The sequence below is a fragment of the Alexandromys fortis genome, unplaced genomic scaffold (assembly GCF_014885135.2).
Source record: "Alexandromys fortis isolate MF-2015 unplaced genomic scaffold, M_Fortis_MF-2015_v1.1 scaffold_71, whole genome shotgun sequence".
Lineage (NCBI taxonomy): Eukaryota > Metazoa > Chordata > Mammalia > Rodentia > Cricetidae > Alexandromys > Alexandromys fortis.
The window spans coordinates 7,507,251-7,529,987 of record NW_026067954.1 but is presented as its reverse complement, the minus strand read 5'-3'; the positions used below and the strand labels follow the sequence as shown (position 1 = coordinate 7,529,987).

The 22,737-nt window shown below is 36.9% G+C and overlaps 1 protein-coding gene across 2 annotated transcripts in view; it reads left to right on the top strand.

Annotated features, from left to right (window-relative positions):
- The window catches only part of Dennd1b (DENN domain containing 1B), a 210,918-nt gene that overhangs the window by 97,017 nt on the left and 91,164 nt on the right, over nt 1-22,737 (top strand). For both annotated transcript variants that reach the window (XM_050151643.1, XM_050151642.1), the window contains 3 exons: nt 396-506; nt 15,466-15,566; nt 21,303-21,348. In XM_050151643.1, the coding sequence (XP_050007600.1) occupies nt 396-506; nt 15,466-15,566; nt 21,303-21,348 (258 nt within the window). The remainder of the gene's footprint in view (nt 1-395; nt 507-15,465; nt 15,567-21,302; nt 21,349-22,737) is intronic.

Genomic DNA, 22,737 nt, shown 5'->3' with positions numbered 1-22,737 from the left:
TTTTTCCAGAGTAGCAGTTTTACAAACATCAGTATATATGTGAATCACCAGCGGTATTTGGTTAAAACTGGGGTCCCTGGATACATGCTCTAAAGATAATAGTTAAGTAGGCTTTGGCTCGAGCTGGGAAAATGGTGGTGTGCTGAGAGAGACTGAAGTGTGGGATCCATCCTGTGCTCATGTTTGAGAAATACTTGTATAGAACAGCAATGTTTTAGATGATGGTAGAATGCGGCATGTTATGTGGCAGCCCATGAGTATCACTTTTAATTATCTTTAACGAATGCCACTTGTAATAATATCTTCTTTTGAACTTTACAACTGGTAAACCTATAAAACATTTTCCCTCATATTCCTGTGAACTGTAGCTCAAACAGTTCTTTTCTCTTGTGCAGAGAAACCTGACAGAGTACTTCGTTGCCGTGGACGTGAACAACATGCTGCGGTTGTACGCCAGCATGTTGCACGAGAGACGCATCATTATTACCTCGAGCAAATTAAGCACTGTAAGTCTTCACACTTCCTCCCGTGACTAACACATATTGAGTGCTTCACAAAAAGACCTGAAAACGGCTGCAGATTTAGAGCTGTGCTGCATGTACTTAAAAGACAATATCTACATATTTTAAATATATGGTTTTAATCTGGCTCTTGAAGTATAAAAGTCTGATTTATAGAAGCCTTTGCAGATGCATTAAGTCAGGTTAATTATTTTCCCTTATCAGGAGATGAGGTGTTCTACTCCCCTTTTTAAAGTCTCTGGAGTTCATTTTAGTGCCTCCATCACACAGAGAACTCTTGAGAGCTATTATGAGGTCTTTATTATTCACTTGTGGCTTTTTCCATTGGAGCTACTTGAAGGAAACTGCGGGCCCGTGATAATAGCTGCTCTCTTAACCTGGTAATAGTAGATTCATCTTTGTTGCCTTATGGGGCTTAGAAGTATATTCTATAATAATTCTGGTTTGGAGGAGCTCTTCAGGCTGCTAATAACTGAAAAGTCAAAGTAGCATTTTTATAAATCACAGGTTTTATGGCAGTCACTTCAGTGTTCTTTTAGAAGCTCTTCATCACTGTGGGAAAGGCAGGAATAGAAAGGACTGTTCTTAAGTCATAGAAGAATATTCAGAAGTATTTTGCGAGAGTTCCTGTTTTTCTTTATTAAATGTATAATTTAAGTATTTTCAGATTCAAAATGTGTAAAACAAATTAGATGATTTGAGTAATCTGTGATATATTAAAACCATATTAAATTGTTTCTTCATAAATTTACTTCATATAAAATAAAAATCTACTTTTAACATTTTATTCTCTTATAATAGGAATAAAATTCTTTTAAAATATTGTAGCATTTTAGACTAGATAGAGTTCTAAGATTCCTTCAGGTTTTCAACTTAGTGTTTAGTCATAAGGAAGGTATTTTGTTGGTCTGGAGAGATGGCTCAGTGGTTTAGAGCACTTCCTATACATACAGAGGGTTGGGGTTTGGTCCTAGCATTTGTATGGTGGCTTACAGTGGTATGTAACATTAGATTTAGGGGCTCTGATGCCCTCTTTTGGCCTCTATGGGCACAAAGCACACATGTAGTACACACACAGACGTGCATGAAAACTTCATAAACATAAAATATAAAAAAAAAAGCAAAAAATAACCCAAAAAACAAGAGTTTTCAGAGAAGTGAAATCACCAACCCAAGACGAAAAAGCTGTTGGAGAGCCACAGTGTGAGACAAAACAGGTCCTGACTCCTTGTGTGGTGACTCCTTGTATGGGGCCACACCTGTCACCCTAGATATCAAGTATATAAGATTGTTATGTTCATTATTTTCCAAATTGAAAATGTTTATTTTGAGAATAATTAGATTTTAAAGATATTATATGATTTTAAAGATATTTAAAGATAGATATGAGGCGATATACCACAGCATAAGTACTAATGACTGGCTCCAGTAATTATTTTATCTCACGAGTTTTAAAGAGCCGTTGAAGAATCCACCTGAATGATTTGGGTGGGGTTTTAATGTTTTACTCTTCCACTCAGAGTTTGCCATTTCATCCTCCTAAAAATTTTCAAGATTTTACAGCATTTCCAATGGGAGTCATTCTCATGACAAAGATTAGGAAGTAATTCATGTGTATAATGTTGGTGTGTGGCCCTTTCCTAGGCACTATAAACTCATCAGTAAGACAGCCAAGACCAGCGTGTGTGCTTACGGTTAACTGGTATGAAATATATAAACAGTTGGACAAATAAGCATCTATTATGCCATGGAATGTGTAAAAGATAAAATGCGTGTGTACAGTCGGGGAGGTGAATGGCTGGTTTGTGTTTTGTGTAAAGTGTGTGTGGATGGAATGAATGCCTCTCTAAGGAGGAGGAAGTCAAACAGACTGGAGTCAAGCTGGTAGTGAGCATGTGAGGGAAGAGAAACTGCTGTTTAGGGAAACAAAACAAATCCAATATAGGTTTATGAAAATACTAGTATCTTTCTTGGTTTTAATTTATTGCCCTCTCTTAATGATGCAGTAACCTTTCTTTAACTTAGCATTTCCTTCACATGTGAAATGAGAGAAAAGCTTTTTTTTTTTTTTGAGAAAGCTATCTTGATATGCCATGTTTGATGTTGAGATTAAGGAGGCACACATGTGTAGGAAATGATTGACATTTGCATTGGATACATTTTTAGTGATTATTCATACAGCTTTACTGACAGTCAAGATTTATGATTTTAAGAAGTGATTTGTAACTGGGCAATGGTGGCACATGCCTTTAATCCTAGCACTTGGGAGGCAGAGGCATCTCTGAGTTCAAGGCCAACCTGGTCTACAGAGCTAGTTCCAGGATGGGCTCCAAAGCTACAGAGAAACGAAAAAACAAGACAAACAAGAGGAATGGATTGTAATAAAATTCAGAATGCTTTCCTGAATTGTTTATGGCAACTCATGAAAACTAGAGGTACCATCTCTAAGTTACAGCTGTCGTTTGGCTTACTTTGGGGGCAGTGGGGCTAATAAAATAAACATATTTCAAATTTGCTTTCACAATCTCCTTAAATGGGGAAATGGCTTTGATATCTTAAACAATTTTCTTATATATGCAGTCTGAATAAATATTACTGCAATAAATTACATGCATAGTAACATTTGAGGTCAAGGTCTTATATCATAACATAAATTAGAAGAAAACTATTTTTAAAAAGAGTTTAATGAAATCAATAAAACACACAAAGGAAGAATAATAATTGCCTAGGTTCATTTTACATTTTTGAATTTTCATATGCCATAGATACTTTGTTGTACTTGACATTAATGCATGAATCTGTGTTTTATAACTCCTGATTAGATTTTATATCTGTGGTCAACATTTGAATTATTATTAAGAACATATATATGATAAAGCAACTTAACACTAATAATTTTATTGTTGCTTTGTGAAATTTGTTTGCTTTGGTTATCTTTATCAATCATAATTTTCCATGATTAAAATGAATGTCAACCTTGGACGTTGTTGGTGTTTTTCATGCTGTGCTGTGGTAGCTGACCAGCTTGAGGATGACTTCCTTCACACGCTGTTTGCAGTTAAACTCATTTATACTTTTCATAGAGGTATAAACTTTGTAATTAGTTTTAAGTTGTGTAAACAAATTATCGTTTTTTTATGATTAAGTACTTTTTAATGAGCCCTTTGCCATTTGTGGAAGCATGGTATAGTGTTAGTATTCTTATATTTTTACATTTTTAACTTAAATGAGTTAAGACATCATTGGTTTTGCTTGGATTCTTTGATGTGTACATTGCCAAGTATGCAGGATGACTTCTGCCAGTCCTAAACCAACAAGCTAGTTGATTTTATGCATGCTGCAGGCAGGCCTCATGTTTGAAGCCCGAGTGGATCCCAGTAGAGTGGCACCACATCATAGACGGTCTCATATATTCAAAGCAGAGGAATACATCATGATGCTACACAGTTGTATTAGTTGACTTATTGCTGTTTTGTGACCGTAGATCCGGAGGACCGCTGTTTAAAGCCATGTCATGGGTTCTCAAATCAGCCAGGCATGAAGCCTTGTCATATGCCTCTGTAATTGTACCTCGCCAGAGTTCCTCTAACTAGTCAGCTGGGGCTGTGCATTTTGTCTCAAACACCCAGCTGGCCAGTATCTGACAGGAGCATTCTCATCATCCTGTCAGTAATATGTTAACTAGGGTGTACATTTATGGTTTGTAGAAGCAGGTAAAAGGGGGTGTATCTCTTTAAAGCAGATGTCTAAATGTTAGCACTATTTTGACCAACATATAGTTGAAAGTATCATCCTCTTAATGATGTATGCACATCATTTACAGAGAATTGATTATATATGCATATTATTTCTGGACTAGTTAGAGCAAGCGGTGAGCTGCGAGTGCTGGAATTGTGCTAATAAACTGTATGTTCTTCTTTGTGATAGCTGCCTCCAGGCGTTTAAGCATATGCTTTTCTCACCTTCTCATTAATTCCATCAAGGGCATATGCAGAAACGCATCTTGTGATCCCCAGAAAACCAGCTATTAAACAGTGGTTTTCTAGGCTCTGACTAAAGGGAGTCCAAAGCATTTTAACATCCTCATCTGCATTGTGTATATTCATTTTTGTCTCTTAGTGGAGCCATGTGTATCTTTATTTCACTGAAACTTAAGGCACAGAAACTCTTTTAGGAGGATGTGAAATACTTAGCAGGAAGGCATATGTGCAGGTTGGAGGAGGTTGAGGCCTTTAAATACCAGTACCTCTATTTTCCCTCTCTGAGTACCCATTTCCCAGGGAAGTACACAAGTCTTTCTGGCTGAGAGTTTAGCCCATTTGTCTTTTGAAAGTGTCTTCCCCAGCAGAAGGTTGGTGTGACAGCCGTGGAACTGTGTTAGAAATGTGTTTAGTTGTCATGCAGGCTCTCTCAGCTCTGCTCCTACAGTGCTGGTCACCACAAAATTGATCTTGGATTATTTCTCTTAACTGGATTATTTTCTATATAGAACAATGGTTTAATTTTGTGCTATTGATCATACACACACACACACACACACACACACTCATTTTGAGGTTTGGCAACATTTCTCTTTTGATGTGTGCCCTCAGGTTATAAACGTCCATGCAACTGACGGTAGATATTGCACTCACATTTTCAAAGAAAACTCAGATTTTTCCTCAATCACTACACTATTTAGGGCTGATTTGGCAAATGGCCTCACCCACTCATGCATCTTCCCCAGCACAGACCTATAGATTCTGCTTCTGTAATTCTTTTTCTCCCCTGATCTCCATTCTAGCTGCACATCGTGTTAGCTGAGGAAACTGTCACTACCCACGAACATTCCCTTTAGCAGTATGTAGTGAACGATGACATTTTCTCAATCTCCATATAATCTTATCAGTATCATCTCTGTAACAGTGCATATTCTTAGTCTGTTTTATAAACAAATAATTTAAAATGATTTAATTATTATGTGGTAAGTGCTGTTGGTATCTAAGTGGACAGATAAAAAGGGATCTTTGAAACATAGGGCAGACTTTCCAACCTCATGACACTAGTGTATAGTTAAATCAATCTTTCTGACTCTGTATGTATTTTTCAATCTTCATGTACTTTTGCCATTCTCCCATGACTGTCTTATAAAACCAAATAAATCTTTTTTTTTTCTAGTATAGCATCATCCCTAGTACTGAACTGCATTTCTCTTCTCGAGCTCAGTCTGACTTCCTTGAATGTTTCAGTTTCTTTCCTCTCCTCATGTTCATGCTTGTTTGAGTGATCACATTTATCTTCTGCTTAGACTACTAATGTCATTAATCTTGAGGCTAAGCCTGTATATAGATAGCTACTTAATATTTTATTTTAATAAATAACATTCATTGCCTATTTCCCATGTCCATAATTGTCATTAAATGCTACCCACCCTCTTCTACCCAGTCTCTTGACAGCAAAATCCTTAAAGCGCACTCTATTTTTTTCCTCTACTTTTATTTTACTGAAAATAGACTTTATCATGCAATGTATTCTAATTATGGTTTTCCTTGTTCCAAATCCTTGAGATCTTCCCATCCTACCCCATCAGAATCTACACATTCTCTTTCTCTCCTTAGAAATCAAATATCTAAAGAATAATAAATAATATAAAACAAAACAAAAAAAAAACAAACCAGAATAGGACAAAACAAACAGAAGAAAAAGAGCCAAAGAAACACAATTTTGTCCACAGAGGAATCCCATAAAAAACAAAAGAGGAAGCCATAGTAAATACTCAGGGAAACTGTAAGACAGACAGACACACACACACACACATACACACAAAGCCCTGACAGAACATTATGAGACAAAAAGTTCCCCAAAGATGCCATTGAGTTTTTGTGTTGGACATCTACTGCTGAGCATTAGTACTGCCCTCAAGAGTAGTATGTATTCCAGCGTGAGTCTATTGGATAGAACTAATTTTTCATTTACAAGTGGTTATCTGTTGGAGATAGCTTCTGGATTAGGTTTGGGACATGTATCCACTTCTCTTTGCATCACAGGGACCCCATCTGGTACAGACCTGTGCAGGCCCTTTGCATGCTGCCGCAGTCTGTGAGTTCGTGCGTGTCAATCCTGCTGTATGTATAAGGTTTTGTTTCCCTGGTATCTTCCATCCCTCTGGCTCTTTCACTCTTCTGTCCCTTCTTCTGCAGAGTTCCCTGAGCCCTCAGGTGAGGGATTTGAGAAATCCCAATTAGGATAGAGTGTTTCTTTCACTCTGAATATTATCTGGTTGTGTCTCTGTATTTCTTCTCACATACTGCAAGAGGAAGCTTCTTTGATAATTGCTGATTATAGAAGAATGTCATTAGGAGTCATTTTATTGCTACTTTTTTTTTTTTTTTTTTTTTTTTTTTTCTAGTCTACAGTAGTAGTTCCTTTTTCCCTAGGTCCCTGGCCTATCTTGTCTCAGGTTCTTAGCCACTTGAGCAGTGTCTGAATGGGTTCCATCTCATGGAATGGGCCTTATGTCAAATTACATATTGGTTGGTTATTCCCACAGGTTTTATGCCACTATTGCGCCAATATATCTTAGAGCCAGGTCACTCTTGTAGATCAAAGCGTTTGTAGCTAGGTTGATACCTACCTTTTTCCTTTGGTGTTGTGTAGAATACTTCCCAGTGCTATAAACACTAGTCTGTAGGGGTGAAGGCTCTATGTAGGCACCAGTTTCAATTCTCCATGTACAATGAGTTGTGTAAGTGTTGTCTTCAGCAATGGGGCCTTGCCATCAGTTAGTACAGAATAACCCGTAGCTTTAGCCACAGCCTTGGTTATTTGGGGGTTCCAAAAGGATCCCTTTGGCCAAGAGTTCAATTGCATGTAACCTAATTCTGGTACAGGAAGTTTCATTTGTTGACAAGAGATATCCACTTGGGGCTCCATCTTCCCCATTATATGGCAATTTCGTTTAGATAGCCTTCATACTTTACAAAGCTTCTTCTATATTAGAATTTCACACTACCCCTCAAATGGTCCTTAATTTTAGCTATCTCTCCCTGTCTTCCTCCGTCCTCCTCCTATTATTCCTCCTCCCCACTTTATCCTCTCATTCAGTCCCTCCATCCATCTATAACTATCTATTTGTTTCCCTTTTTTGTTCCTTCCTTTATACCTAATCTTTGTGGTTCTATGGATTGTAGCTTGCTTATCAAAGACATAACATCTAAGGTCCACATATAAGCATATAAGTATCATATTTGTCTTTTTGGGTCTGGGCTACCTCGTTCAGAATGGTTTTCTTTCTAGCTTTATTCATTTACCTGAGATTTTACTTTTTAGCAGCTGAACAATATTTTATTGTGTAAATGTACACATTTTTTAATCCATTCATCTGTCGATGAACATCTATGCTGTTTTCAACTTCTGGCTACTTTGAACAGAGCAGCAGTTAGCATTGTTGAACTGTTGTCTCTGTAGTAGGATGAAGTGTCTTGGGTGTATTCCCAAGAGTTTTTAGCTGGATCTTGCAAAAGATCTAGTCCAAGCTTCCTGAGCAACCGTGAGGCTGGCTTCGTAGGTGTGAACTCTCATGAGACTGGCTCTTTGGCGGTGAATAATACACAGCAGGCTTTTAACAAAAGGAAATTTGAGTGAATACATAAAATGGTACCTTTCACTTCTTCCCCAAGTGTGTTTTCAGTGTTTCCATCTGTGACACTCTAAATACTTTAAAAAGAAATCTGTTTTGCTTTTTCATCTACTTCCATCACTTCTTATTCCCAAACACCTGTGACTCTGACCACAGTCTGATATTGAGATCATCAATAAAATACTTGAGTTTTTTTTTAAATTAAGCTATAATTTTTAACTTAAAAATTGTGTTTTATGAGTGAGGAGCTGAGTTCTATGTAGATTGTCTTTATAATAAATGAATTTTGTGTATCTGTTTCCTGCTACAGGATTTTAATTTTTAAGGAAGCTGATCTCAGTGCTAATGACTCGAGGAAAAAGTATCAGTAAATTTGGAACCCTTTGAGTTCCATTAACTTATATTGAAATATTGTTTTTCATTCAATATATGAGCTGGTCTGGTTTGGGATTCTTTTGGCTTTCATATAATATTAAGTAGAAAGTGTAGGGCTCTCCCTCAATAAAAACTGTTCTCTATTCACTATCCATTTCCATCTGTTCCATCAATGAAATTGCTATGCTAATTCCTATAACTGATCCTATAATTGATACATTTGGTTTCTTGTTGTCCACCCCATCTCTATTTTCATACTCATCTAGAACCTCAGATGGTCAAGTTTTTTGTTGGTAGAATGATACAAACTCTCATTCATTAATGATCTCCAAGTTTGTGAAGTGGAGTTTTGTTATTTTGTTCCTAAATGTTTTCATTCAATTTCCTTATGAGACAAGTATCAGAAGATACAGAGAGAGGCTGCTGGCTCCCCTTCTAGTCCTCTGTGCCTCCTCTTCTTTTTGTCTGCTGAGTCTAGTCATTGCATCCAGTGATCAACCCTTCTTAGCATTTAGATTTAGTGGCATTTGGGTCTTTTAAAGGCCTGGAGCCATTTCATCTGCCAATGCAGAAACAACCCCTTATTCTCCTAGTTAGTTTCAGCTGCCAATTTTCTGATGGAGTCTCAATTAGGGATTACCTCCATCAGATTGGCTTGTTGGCGTATTGTTAATTGATGTAGGAGTGCTCAGTTTGCTGAGGTCAGTACCATCCATCCCTAAGTTGGGGAACCTGGGCTGTGTAAGAAAGCTGGTCAAGCAAGCCAGTAAAATGTTTCTCTGTGGTCTCTATCTTAGTTCCCGATCTGACTTTTCTCAGTTAGATAGATCCAAGAGTTGGGCAGAGATGAATGTTACAGTAAGTATGGATTGTATAAGAAAATGAAAACATTAGCATCTTGAAGGTAGAGATTTATGTTTGATTCATTACTGTAGCTCCGGTTCCAGTAAAGCATGTGGATGAAAAGGCTTGCTTCGGCTTCTTGATAGACAAAAACAAACAAACAAAAAACCCACTAAAGGTTGAAAACAAGAAAAATTGAGTCGTTTGGCTATTTATGAGAAGCCAGCTAGCACAGTGACTAGCAGTGACATGGTTAGAGTTTTCCAAGAACTTAGTTGTGATGGAAAGAGGGGAGAATGGATTTTCAGGAACGAGCTATCAGAGTTTGTCCTATGTATCTGAATGGGAACCCCCCCCCCCCGCTTTCATACATAGACCTTGCCAGTGAAACAGTACTTTTGTTAGAAACTGAAGTATGAGACGAGAACCTTCAGTAGTGCCCTTTAAGAGGTGCAGGGGTGCTGTGTGTTCACTGCCTTTGTGTATAGTAGCAACAGAGGTGTCACCTGTGGAGCAGAGACCCACTTAGCACCAGACAGTGAACCTTCCAGCTCTGGGGCTTGGTTTTTCAGCCTCCAGACTTCTGATAATGAATGCCTCTAAATTGTCTATTCTAAAATATTTTCTTATTGTAGTTCTAATAAACTGTCATGCCATCCTAGAACAATAGAGAAGAGAATAAAATATAAAATAGTTATTTTAATTTAACAAGGATTTCAGAAAAGGAAACAAAGCCACCAAACTGTCCTTTGGAGTGGCCATTTCATTTGCATCCACACTAGAAATGACTGGAAGCTGCTGTGGCGGCACCTGTTTCCAGCATGGTCAGTGCTGGGGCCTTTGGCCATCAGTAGAGAGGGTGATACATTGTTTGAGTCTGTATTTCCCTGGTGATGTGTGACAGCATGCTCATTTGTCATCTGTGTATATTATTGGTGAAGTGTGTTGAGGTCTTAAGCCTATGTTTAACTAGGTTTTCTTATTGCTGAGGTCTAGAACTCTGCTTAAGTGTGACAGCAGCCCTTTCTCAGGCGTGTCTTTCACTACTGTTTACTAGTCAGTGCCCTTGTCTCTTTCTCCCTTCCTTCCACTCCATTAATATTTTACAGAATAAATTTCTACCTTTTTGTTTGTATGTTTGTTTCTTATGGTGCTAAGGATTGAACCAAGGACCTTGCACATATGGGTAAAGTATTCTGCCGTCAGGCTGTACCCTCAACTTGTAGAACATACATTTATTTTTAATTGTACCTTCTCAAGTCTCTGAAATGTATCATGTCTTTGGTGTCATGTCTAACAGTCAAGCCCCAGGGCATATAGATTTTTTCTCCTGTTATCTTTCTGATATTTATAACTTGGCATTTTATATTTAGGTCTGTGATCTGTTTGAGTTACATTTTGTAAAGGATGTTAAGACTTACCTCAATTTACATTTTTAATGCATTCCATTGTCTAATTGTTCTAATAATATGTGTTGAAAATACCTCCCTTACTTAATTTGAATGTCTTTGGTTCTTTGTTAAAGATCAGTTGATGTTATTTTGTGGGTCTATTTCTGGAACAACTGTTCTGTAGCTGTGTCCATGCTTTCACTAATGTTAACCTGGCTTCAGGGCTGCAGCTTTACAGCCACATTATGAAACCAAATAGTATCTGATCTGGAATTCCCCTCTGCATGCTATGAATAATACATTTTATTACCATTGGTTAATAAAGAAGCTGCTTTGGACCTGTTGCAGCACAGAATAGGTCAAGGAGGGAATCCGAGTGGATAGAGGAGAGTCAGACAGTAGGCAGTCAGGGAGACAACAGGCAGCCGCTGGAGGAGAAAGATGCCCATGCACCAGTACCGGCAAGCCATGAGCCTCATGGTAAAATATAAAATAATAGAAATGAGTTAATTCCAGATGTAAGAGCTAGCTAGAAATATGCTTAAGCTAATAGGCCAAGCAGTGTTTTAATTAATGCAGTTTCTATGCGATTATTTCGGGTATGAGTGGCCGGGAACGAACAAGTGACTTCTGACTACAAGTATTCATCCTCCAACTTTGCCTTTCTCTTTCAAGAATACGCTTACTATTCTGGCTTTTTCTTTTTCATGTGGGTATTAGTCAGCTTATTGAAATACAGGAAACAATGTTCTGGGATTTTGGTTGCATTGATTCTATAGACCAATTTTGTAAGAGTTCATATCTTGAAAATACTGCCTTTTATTCATAAGCATGGGCAAAACTCCAATTTATTTAGTTATTGTCTTTCTTTCATAATTGATTTAAAGTGTTTTCTTTCTACAGTTCTTCTGCATACTTTGTAAGTTTATGCCTAAGTATATAATAAATGTTTTATGGTAGTATAATGGAGGACATGAGTCATTGGGGACTCACACATATATTATTATATGTATGTATATATATTTTTTCCTCTTCATTTCCTTAATTCACATAATGTTCCTGGTAGAAAACATGTAACAATGCTCTTTTCGTATTTTTAACATTTTTAGTGCTGTATTTATATGATTCCCACGCTTTTTAAAGTTGTGGAAAGACCTGATATAGACTGCAATGTAGAATCTTTGCTGTACCCTCCAACAGACTACATTTCCTGCCTGATGTCGTTTATTGCCACCTTCACTTGCTCTGAACAGCCCCCCATTGCTCTGTGGAGAGACTGTGTGCCCTTCCGTGGCAAGGTTTTTGACCACTGTGTCTCATTTGCTGAGGATGTTCTCCCCAGTTCCACAATAGTCTGTTCTCTTACTTCATTTGAGTTCAGTTCAGTCCCATCAGAGTTATTCTACAGTCCTCTCCCTAGAAAAGCTTTTGTTTTTCTGCCATTACTCTGCTGTAGGTTTCTTTATAGCATTCTCACTGACAGGTTGATGATCCTTTGACTGGAATTCTTGGAACCAGAAGTGTTTTGGATTATTTTGATTTTAAAATATTTGTAGATACATTATGAAATATATTGAGTATGGGATCAGAATCAAAACAGAATTCATTCAAGTTTCATATGTTCCTTGGACATGTAACCTGAAGGTTATTTAACAATATTTTTTGTGCACATGCATTTTGACTGGAACCTGCTATGTGAGATCAGCTGTGGAGTTTTCCACTTAGTATCATGTTGGCATTTAAAAAATAAAAGAGTGTGGGAGGACTTTGGGGTTTGGGTATTTTAGAAAAAAATGCCCAACATGCAAGGTATGATATTTTTCTCGTTAGCTTTTCCCGAGACATGTAAGCTTCATGGAGACAGGGTGTAAGTGTGCTCAGAATTGTGTCCTTGTTGTCTAGTGGGATAGGGGATAGCATGTAAAAGGTACTAATTTTTTGTTGTTGACATAAGCAAATAAATATTATTTTTCTGATTTCACAGTTATTAATAGGCTTTAAAACATTTATATTTAATCTTTGGATTTGGTAGACTATGTATACTATGAACCATCTGGGTTGGATAAAAATCTTTTACTAAGAATATGAAATACTAAAATTGATGTCATCTAAAAGTAGAGTGTTTGCCCTGTACAGACAGTGCTTACACACGATCTACTATACACTTCTTATGTTAAAGATCAGGAAGCTGAGACCAGGTGATGTGAGTAGGTATCAGGCCACGCAGCTTGCTAGTCTCAGAGCTCTGATTGTGACTGGTAAACTGGGTGTTAGATGTCATACAACATGTCTGTTTAGTTTCTTAGTCACAGTTATTTTTTAATAATTGATTTTCTTTACTTGTAATTTTGCTATCTTTTCTTCAACTTCATGCTATATTAATTGCTCAGTCTTTTAAATGTCATAGCTCTTGGGTACCGCTGGGTGAATAGTGAATATTGGATCTTCCTTAGTTTTCTTTTTTCATAAATATAAGTTCAATTTTCTAATCAAAATTGTGATTATTTTGAAAGTCTAATTCCTTAGTGGCCCACCTAATTTTGAACTTGATATATCGTGAATGAATAAGCCTCATGGTAGTTTATTCATCCAGGTGATGCAGTATGGTTTCTTAAGGCAGACAATAGTGAAAAAGAGATTGTCCTATATTCTTTCCTTTTCCTCTTCTCTGTCTGCTTATCTTGAAAGTTTCCAAGGGTTGTATGGCTTAATTCTCCTCTGGTAGGCTTGATTAGCAAAGGTATCACTTGCCAAATACTGGGCAGTGCAGACATTTGTGAGTCAGCTGTTAATGGTCCAAGAAGCCAGTCCGCCTCCTGCCACCTAATGCCGCTGCTTTTGGTGGATGTCAAGGAACGTGTGCAGGGATGCCCTGCTCGTGAGTAGGCGTGGCTCCAGGGCATCTGGTGACTGTCTTGCACTGCGAACTCAGTGAAATCTTGCCCTCCTGGCAGCTCCTCATTTTGAGATGAGCGTTTCCTTTTGCTTCACATGGCTTTTTCCATAAGAAAGGAAAGCTTCCCTTTCTAAAGTTTTAAATGAAATGCTACAAAGTCACTTGTTCTCATGTGGGGAAGTGCATAACTATGCCTTTCAGAGGGATGTAACTTCTTTCCATAAAGCCTTGGAGTGTGTCTGAAAGCTCTTGGAGAACTGGGCAGTATGGAGCTCAGTTTCATGTCTAGGCTCTCCAGCTTGTTTGTGCCCTCCTCAGATCTTGGTCTGTACTTGTTAAATGTACAGATTTGAAGTTTTCTAGTGCCATAATGTTTGCTGGAATTAAGGAATTAAGAGTATCATTTATTGAAAGGGTGCTGTGATAGACTAACAGAGCTTGTATGCAAGGCACTGGGATCCTGTGTCAGCACCAGGTAGGAAATGTGAATCAGACCGCATTGTCTGTCACCTAACCTTGACAAAATAACTTGACTGGAAAATACATAATATACACGAAAAAGATGATTGAAAACTATAGTATTTTTATTTTTGATCACATTATCTTAATCCTTAATTAATTTTTTAATTGAATGCAGCCTGTTTACACTTGCGAGTAGAAGAAAGATGCTGTTAGCGAGACTTTGATTCCTCTGTGCTCATGTATTGTTTTCCATGTAGTTATTGTGTTTATATTTTAAGCTCTTTTTAAAAAAGATGGAGCTATTTCTTTATGGGAAGTCTGTAATATGTTTTCGTACACTTTTTAAAAAAATTCTTACTTTGAAGTTAAATAAAATGGCTTAATTGAGAACCTTGAAATAGAGATGATAGTAAAACTTTAAAATAATGAAAAAGAACACTGATTTAATTACTACTTCAATCAGTAAAAAATATACTTTATAACTATAGTAATTTTTAAGAAAGAAGCCACACAGAAAGAAATATGAATGAGGATTAGTTAGGAGGAAGAAAAAAGTGGTATCCCTTTGTTAGGCATTAAAAAATTTTAATTAACTGCTTGCCCAAACACAACAATTAAAATGGCAATTACCTCTAAAGTAGCAACAGTGTAATTGCAGCCGCTGTGATCTAAAGCTAGGAAACAAAATGTTAATCTGGAATGAGCAGTTTAAATATGAAATTATGATATACTTGGCTTCCTGTAGTACAGCTGTCAAGCTTGGGCAGCTCGCTGGTCAATAGTGACATTCTATGTGTCAGTGAACAGAGTCTCCTGATACCATAACCCACAGTTCACACATTACTGAAGCTCCAACTGTCGAACATTCAAGTCCCCTGGTATTATTGCAGCTTCCAGACTCTCCTGACTGGCTCATGTTTCATTCTTTGGCAATTTGCCCTAATGATATCCCTCAGGAGCTTTCAGCCTCTCTTCTTTCCATATTTAATCGTGTTGTATTAATCTGAGTGATGTGCAGACTGCTGCACAAATTGTCACTTCCTACAAGATTTTCTAAGAGACTCACTAATTTTTTTTCACTTCAACTTTTATTTATGGTACAAAATTTTACCTTAACTATATTTTCAATTTGAATATAAAATCTGCATAGGATTCCCAAGAAACTTCTTTTGCTGTGTGTGTTTTTCCGAGGGACCGTAGAGACACAGGCTTTTACATGTGGAGTTGGTAAAAACAGTGTATGCTATGTCACTGCGTCAGTTGTCCTATGATGATCACTCATCTCTGATACCTTGAACATGCCTTTTTCTTTAGAGGGTCAGCAGCCCCTCATTATTGTTCCCTCTCTGTGAATTGTAGTTAACCGCCTGTCTCCACGGCTCGGCCGCTCTGCTCTACCCGATGTACTGGCAGCACATCTACATCCCCGTGCTTCCTCCACACCTGCTGGACTACTGCTGGTAAGCCGGCCTCGCCAGACCCCTCAACCTGGGTTTCACCATTAGAGTCTTGTATAGATTAAAGAAACCACAGAAACTTGACTCTCAGATAAGTTTTAAGTATAAAAGAACATTTTTATATGCATTAAAATAGTTCATTCTAAAGATAATAAAAATTTAGATTGGGCAGATGTATTTCTTTAAATTTTGCAAATTTATTTTGTGGTCATTTAGGAAAATGATATTTAAGTATGAAATATAATTTTATTTTGTGGCTCAAAGATTATACAATGGCTCTAGTGTCAGAGAACAAATATCCCAGGTATCAGAGTTTATCTGTCAAATCTACCCATAATCCTACTGGCTCTTTGAGGACAAGCTTTCATACCTTTGCCTGTGATAGACACCCTTTTCCTTTACCTCCTCTCTTCTCAGGAGCACCCCGAAAACAGTATTGTGAAAGTGATTGCTTCTAGTACAAGAAATTTTGAGAGTCTAGTCTGAGGCAAAGTGTGCCTAAAGCAACCAAGAAAACCAGCATGGAAAGTGTGAGAGCAATTGTGAGAACTGGCTGGCTTTAGAAACAGCTCCCAGTGAGCTAAGTAATCTGAGTTCAATCAGGCCACTAGAAACTAGAACAATGGCCAATGGCCTCCTTGTTCTCTCTGACTGGAATTTAGCAAGGCTTCTCTATAGTAAGGCGAGACAAGGAGGAGACTCCAAAGCAGATGCTTTGATTGTGTATAGAGAAGCCACTCAAGAACTAGATCCCCAATGCTGTAGTTTTGGTATTCGAGGGTAAAGAATTGTTTTCACCATGTAATAACCTGCAGGCATAGTTAATTTTCAAGAAATTTGTTGAGATTTCTTTATCTGAATCATGCCTTTGTATAAATTCATGTTTTACACACACACACACACAAAGATACACACACAGATATACACATAAACAGATACAAACACACAGATGCAAACAGACACAGAAATCATTTTGCATAGATGATTTTCTTATATCAAAGCTAGTATTAGTAAAAAATCAAAGTACTTTTGAATTAATATATTTATTTAAAATTTTTATTATTTCCTTAAGGATTGTTGATTATTTAAAAATGCAATGTTTATGCAAAGGGGTGGTAGGTGTTTTATTAACTTTCTGGGACTAGTGTTCTTGAGAACAATGCTTATACTTGTCCAGATTGATTGCACTGCTATACTGTGTGTTTCCATGTGTAGTAACAGTATTACTCATGCTGTGAAGTAGGTAGGCAGTGACTCACCACTGCTGTTCTTACCTTGGAGAACTTGAAAGGAAAAATAGTTTTGTAGCCTGCAGGATGTACTTTAATTTTATTATGAAGTGTAATGTGCACAAATATAAGTATAACGCTAGATCAGTAAGTAAGTAAGTTTTACTGTTATCATTTTAGAGTTTTCCTTTTGACCAGCATATTTAAAATATTTTTTCCTACTTCAAGGCAGAGAATGCAGTTTGTTTACGTTGACGTAGGCATAGATTTCTGTATACAGCGTTCTGTAACTAGACATTTATTTTAAAGTTCTCTTTTCTAAAAGCATTATACAGTTAAAGTATTTTGAGAGCTAATTATATGATTAAAATCACATTTTGCAATATTACTTGCATCATAATTTTTCTGTTAAAATGTTCTGACCTCTTATAATAACATACCTTTAAGTTCAATTACATGTAGTATTATTATTTCTAGAAATACTTCTTTTTGACCCTGTTATCGAATCTTTAAGTAAGGAAAGTGTTATCCACTTTAAGTAAGGAAACTTCTCCCTCCCCTCCTTTCTTTATTGCTTGCTTGATTCTAATGCTAGAAATAGTGTCTAGGACAAGTTCCAATGACCCCCATGCCAGTATTCTCTGGTTCAGAGTAGAGCAGTGGTGTCTAAACAAGGAAATGTGTGAAAACTTTCTGAGCCTTAAAGTCTTATGGTTGGCTCAGTTTTTGTTCAAGGATCTCTATCCATCTATGTGACTTCATCCTATTGTCAGAAAATATGATAGGTTAAGCAGTATCCTAGGGAAAACGATTCTCCTCCTTTTACGTCCTTGATATTAGGATCATACTGATACATGCTGAAGGAAGAAAAGTGTAAATCATTCCCACAACAAAAAACTTACTTTATTCCAATGGGGCCACATATTTTGGGGGGATTGCATCTATCTTGGTTAACTTTTCAGAGTGATTCGGATGTTGCAAATCCTGAACCATTCGTGGATCAAGAAAACATTTCTGTGTTTGCACCTCGTGTTAGTGATGTTCCATAGACTTGGCGAACCATAATGCCCTCTTGTGACCATAGATGAATAGCACATCTTGGTCCTTTGACACTCTTATTACATTGTTGGTTGGTCCATCCGTTCACCCATCCATCCGTCCATACACCTACCACCCACCCTTCCATTGTTTAGTGACCACTTTTTGGAAAGCTATACTATGTAATTCAGTAAATAAGCTTTACTTATTTATTTCCTGAAACACACACACCTCTGCACACCTTCATGCACACATCCGAGTATAGTATAATTACAATTATACTAATTATAATTGCTATAGCAGAATCACTCAGAGATCTGGGTGGACAGCACTCTTGCTCAGTTCAGGAAAGCTGTTAGGTGGAAGTGATAGCATCCGCGTTTTCCTCTTACTCAAGCAAAGCAACAGTCAGACACTTCAAAACTGTCTGAGCCCATAAGCATGTAGGAGGATGTGTGGCTATAAGGCCACCAAGGTTATCATAGATTATTATCTGCTCAAGCAGTGCTTAAGTAAGTCATTTAGTCTAGATTATGTCTTTGAAACTATAACATTAGATTCTAAGAAAAAAATAAAAAATGATATTCTTTCAGACTACTGTGATTGATGTAATATATATAGTATATGTTAGGTAAGCTTCTTTGCAAGTAGCTTAAGAAGGAAAAAAAGGGTGATTTTGCTTAACGATTCTACCACAAAGAAGAAATAGTTAAGAGCCGTCTGTACTGTCTTTTCTAAATAATATCACAGACAGTAGGGCTTGTAGACAGCCTTACACATGGATAATGGAGCATCTTTATCACCATTAAACATTTACTGATGTACCAACACCCTCATCAAAGTAGAATAGCTAGTCCAGCTGGGATTGCAGAGTGACTTTCCATGAGATTGGCTATGTCACAATAGCACACGTACAGTTCTGTGGGAAAGAAACACTATCCATTTGAATCTATAAACACTGTATTCTGTCAAATATCATAATGATTTTAGAAAATTATTTTCTAGTATTTTCAGTTCAAACATCTGTAAGTTTAGGAATTTGCTACAAGCTAGCTATAAAAAATAGACTATACAGCCATGCTCAATGATCTCAGGAAAGACTTTTGAGTTGATACATTGTTAAATTTATCATAGAACCCTGCTACTATATAATTTTAGTTCTAGCTTAATTTACATGAGCATATTATTTGTATCTCAGATTGCAAGTAGCTTTCAGAAACATTTCAAAGGGTTTTTTTTTCTGGATTATTTTAGTTTAAAAGTCTAGTTAGTTTAGACTTTTGCTTTATGAAATGCTGTTTTCCTCAGTGTTTGTCTAACATTTGTAAGATGGATATACTTCTTAGTTTTACAAGGCTCAAATATTTTGATTAATACGCTTACTAAAATATTCTTTAGAATTTAAGATACTATGAACTATTTGGTATTATAACCTCATTGGTAAAAATATTGTAAACCTCGGAGGATCTAGAAGTTCTTACAGTGTTTTTAAGATACTATCTTTGATGTTTGATGGATGTGGTATATTTAAGATACTGAGAGTTGGCTGGCTGTTTTGTGACATTTGCCCAAAGTTGTGCTTGGAGCCCTGGGAAGTGATCTGCATTTTATGTCTTCTATGGAATTGTAGAAGGAACCCAGGGACAAGAACTTAGACTAAGGCGATAAGCAGCTTTTCCTCTGCCAGCAAGAGTGCAACAGTCCACACTTGTTTCTATTTCCTTCTTAAGGCAGAAAATCCATTAGTTCCTAAGGAAATCAAGGCATGTAAGTAGTCAAGTGAAACTTACAGAATATCACACCAATGCCATCCAGATGGTCAGTTGTATAGACATTTTAAAAGAATGTAAAAGAACAAGGCTACAATAAGCAAAGACAACCAGGAGCGAGAATTAACACAGTAACGAAATTCTGCATGTACATAGTAATGAGAAACGACATGGCTCATGGTTTCTGGGATTCTGGATATATAGACTATTTTAAGTCATCCTTAACTGACTATACTTGGAACTTTCTGAGATGCTTTGAGACCAGTCAGGGTATCTGCTTCTCTGCAGTGAAGTTCATATCCGGGAGCCTGAGCAGTTCTGTTTAGTGACAGTACTGTTCAGAGCATTATATAAACCTTCGAGAAACAGGATTTGAGTTAGCAGAAAAGGTGTTAAACGTAAGAGGTAGCTATGGAAGGGTCCCCGAAAATGTGTTTCTAAAAAGTAGTTATGTGTTCTCATATTGTTTATTATTTTCATAGGCGTCTATCTGTCCTCATATTTTTCTGTTGATTATTTTGTTTCAGATTTTAAGATGAATACTTTTCTTCCTGTATTTACTAACAACTATTTCTAACACTTTCCTAATTCATATGTTATATACTAAAATGATTTAGTATCTTTATTTTCTGCTGGAGCATAAAGTCCAGGAGGAAATATATCCCAACAACATTGTTTATTACCATATTTAAGTTTCTGTCCAAAGGCCTGGATCGGATATGCTCCAAAAATTGTGGCCTTAAATACTTAATTCAAACCTATTCTTAGACTTGAAAATTTTTTATTAAAATTCTTATATTAGTGGCAAAGGTGGTGCACACCTTAATCCTAGTACTTAGGAGGCAGAGGCAGACAGATCTCTGTGAGTTTGAGACCAGCGTGGTCTACAAACTGAGTTCTAGAACAGCCAGGATACTCAGAAAAACCCTGCCTTGAAAAAAAATTATTATACTAGTAAGAATGAAAGTGAAATGAACCTGCAGGAACACGAGGACAGGAGCACAGAGGGGACTTGTTAGCCTACGTCACTGGTTCTAGAATAGTGACAACAGGATAGACCCACACAGTAAATAGTGAGTGACTCGTTAGGTACGAAACCACGACGATTCATTAAAATAACAGATAATCGGGCTGGAGAGATGGCTCAGAGGTTAAGAGCATTGCCTACTCTTCTAAAGGTCCTGAGTTCAATTCCCAGCAACCACATGGTGGCTCACAACCATCTGTAATGGGGTCTAGTGCCCTCTTCTGGCCTGAAGGCATACACACAGACGGAATATTGTATACATAATAAAGAAATAAATATAAAAAAAATAACAGATAATCAAATTGAACAGGAGTGTGTATAAAAGAAATTAGATACGTTGGATGATTATTTAGAATATTTTTGCTATCAATTACATGGAAATGATTCAGTGTGACCTACACCTTGATAATCTTCTTAAATAAAACATCTTATTTAGGCATAGAACTTTTGATTTAATAATAAATGATTTCAAGTTTTTATATAAACAAACATTAAATAATAATGGCCTATAAGATGAAATACAACTTTTATATATTGACTGTTTTTTAGTATCTGTAACATCTAATGGTGGAACTGAGCACTTGAAGTTAGTTTTTGAGCATTTGAATTGCTTTTGTGTTGTTTCAGTTTTAATGAACAATATGAATATATACATACATATATATTTTTAATTTAGTGCCCCAATGCCATACCTGATTGGAATACACTCCAGTCTCATAGAGGTGAGTACCTTTCTCAGTAAGATAGTTATGAAACTGATGTTTTAGAAATAATGGGTAAAAGTTTTATTTAACGCTTACTTGACTAATGCTGAGATGTACTAGATTGACGTAATGGATGTATGTAGGGGGTCAATTTTAGAAGGTGCCAATGAAATCCATTCACTTTGTGCAGTCCACTTGTTTGCCCTGTGGTGGCATGAAACCTGTGGAAATGGTTGTATTTAAAGTCATGTGGTCAGTTTTCAATACCAAAATCATTCCCCGATGAACCACTGAGTTTTTGCAACTTGAGATTTTTTTTTCACTTTAAGTCAATATATTGTAATTAAACTTTATGTGCTAATGAGTCACCAAGTCAGTTTTCTTTTACACGACTTTATTATTTCCAGTTTGTCAGCTGATTTGTCAAAATGTGAGTTTAACATACTAGTGATAAACTTATTAAATAGAGTGTGGTAGGTCATTCCTGTGGGGCTAGTCATTAAGAGACTAAAAAAGGAGTCCCACAGTGCTAGGCAGCCAGGACTTCCGTGCCAAGTAGAACTAAAGAGAAGATCAGGTGTAGACTTTTCTAAGCTCAGAGTTTCTGTCCTGCTGTCAGAGATGAATTTAGTAGTTATTTTTCTTTTTATACTGTTATCTCATTTCAAAATAATTTTTGTTGCTTCCTTTATCCCTAAACTGAAACTTCTTAAACTTTAAACACTTGGGTTGCAGTCAATGAAATTCGCAGAAAGCATGTCATGTGTGATTGGCATGTGTGTGCATTGGTGTATACCTTTAATCTCAGCACCCAGGAGGCAGAGGTAGGCTGATCTCAGTGAGTTGGAGGCCAGCCAGGTCTACAAAACAAGTTTCAGGAAAGCTAGTGTTATAAAGAGAAACCCTGTCTCGAAAAGCTAAATTCAAAACCAAACCAAACAAGAACCAAAAAGGAAGGAAGGAAGGAAGGAAGGAAGGAAGGAAGGAAGGAAGGAAGGAAGGAAGGAAGGAAGGAAGGAAGGGGAAAAGGAAAAAAGGGAAAAAAAAACCCGACATATAAATTACCAAAAGGCTAAAACATGAGATTTGAGCCAACTGAGTGGTGGTGTGCTTGCTGATGTCCGTTTCAAGCAAACACATTTGTCTTTTGCTGATTGTACAGAGTAACGTAAACAATGCAGCACTGTTGCTAATGAACACACTGATGTGTGTTCCTGGGTGTGATTTTCCTGCTAGTTCCAACACTAGCCTTTCCTATGATTAGAGAAGATTCTTACTAAGAGAGAGTCCTATCCCCAAAAGAGCTTTAATTGTTCATGTTCTCAAGTTTGGGGCTCCCCCCTTTTTTGCAAAATTCTAGGACAATAGCAATAATTCTTTTGTTCCATTATTACTGAAGTATAGATT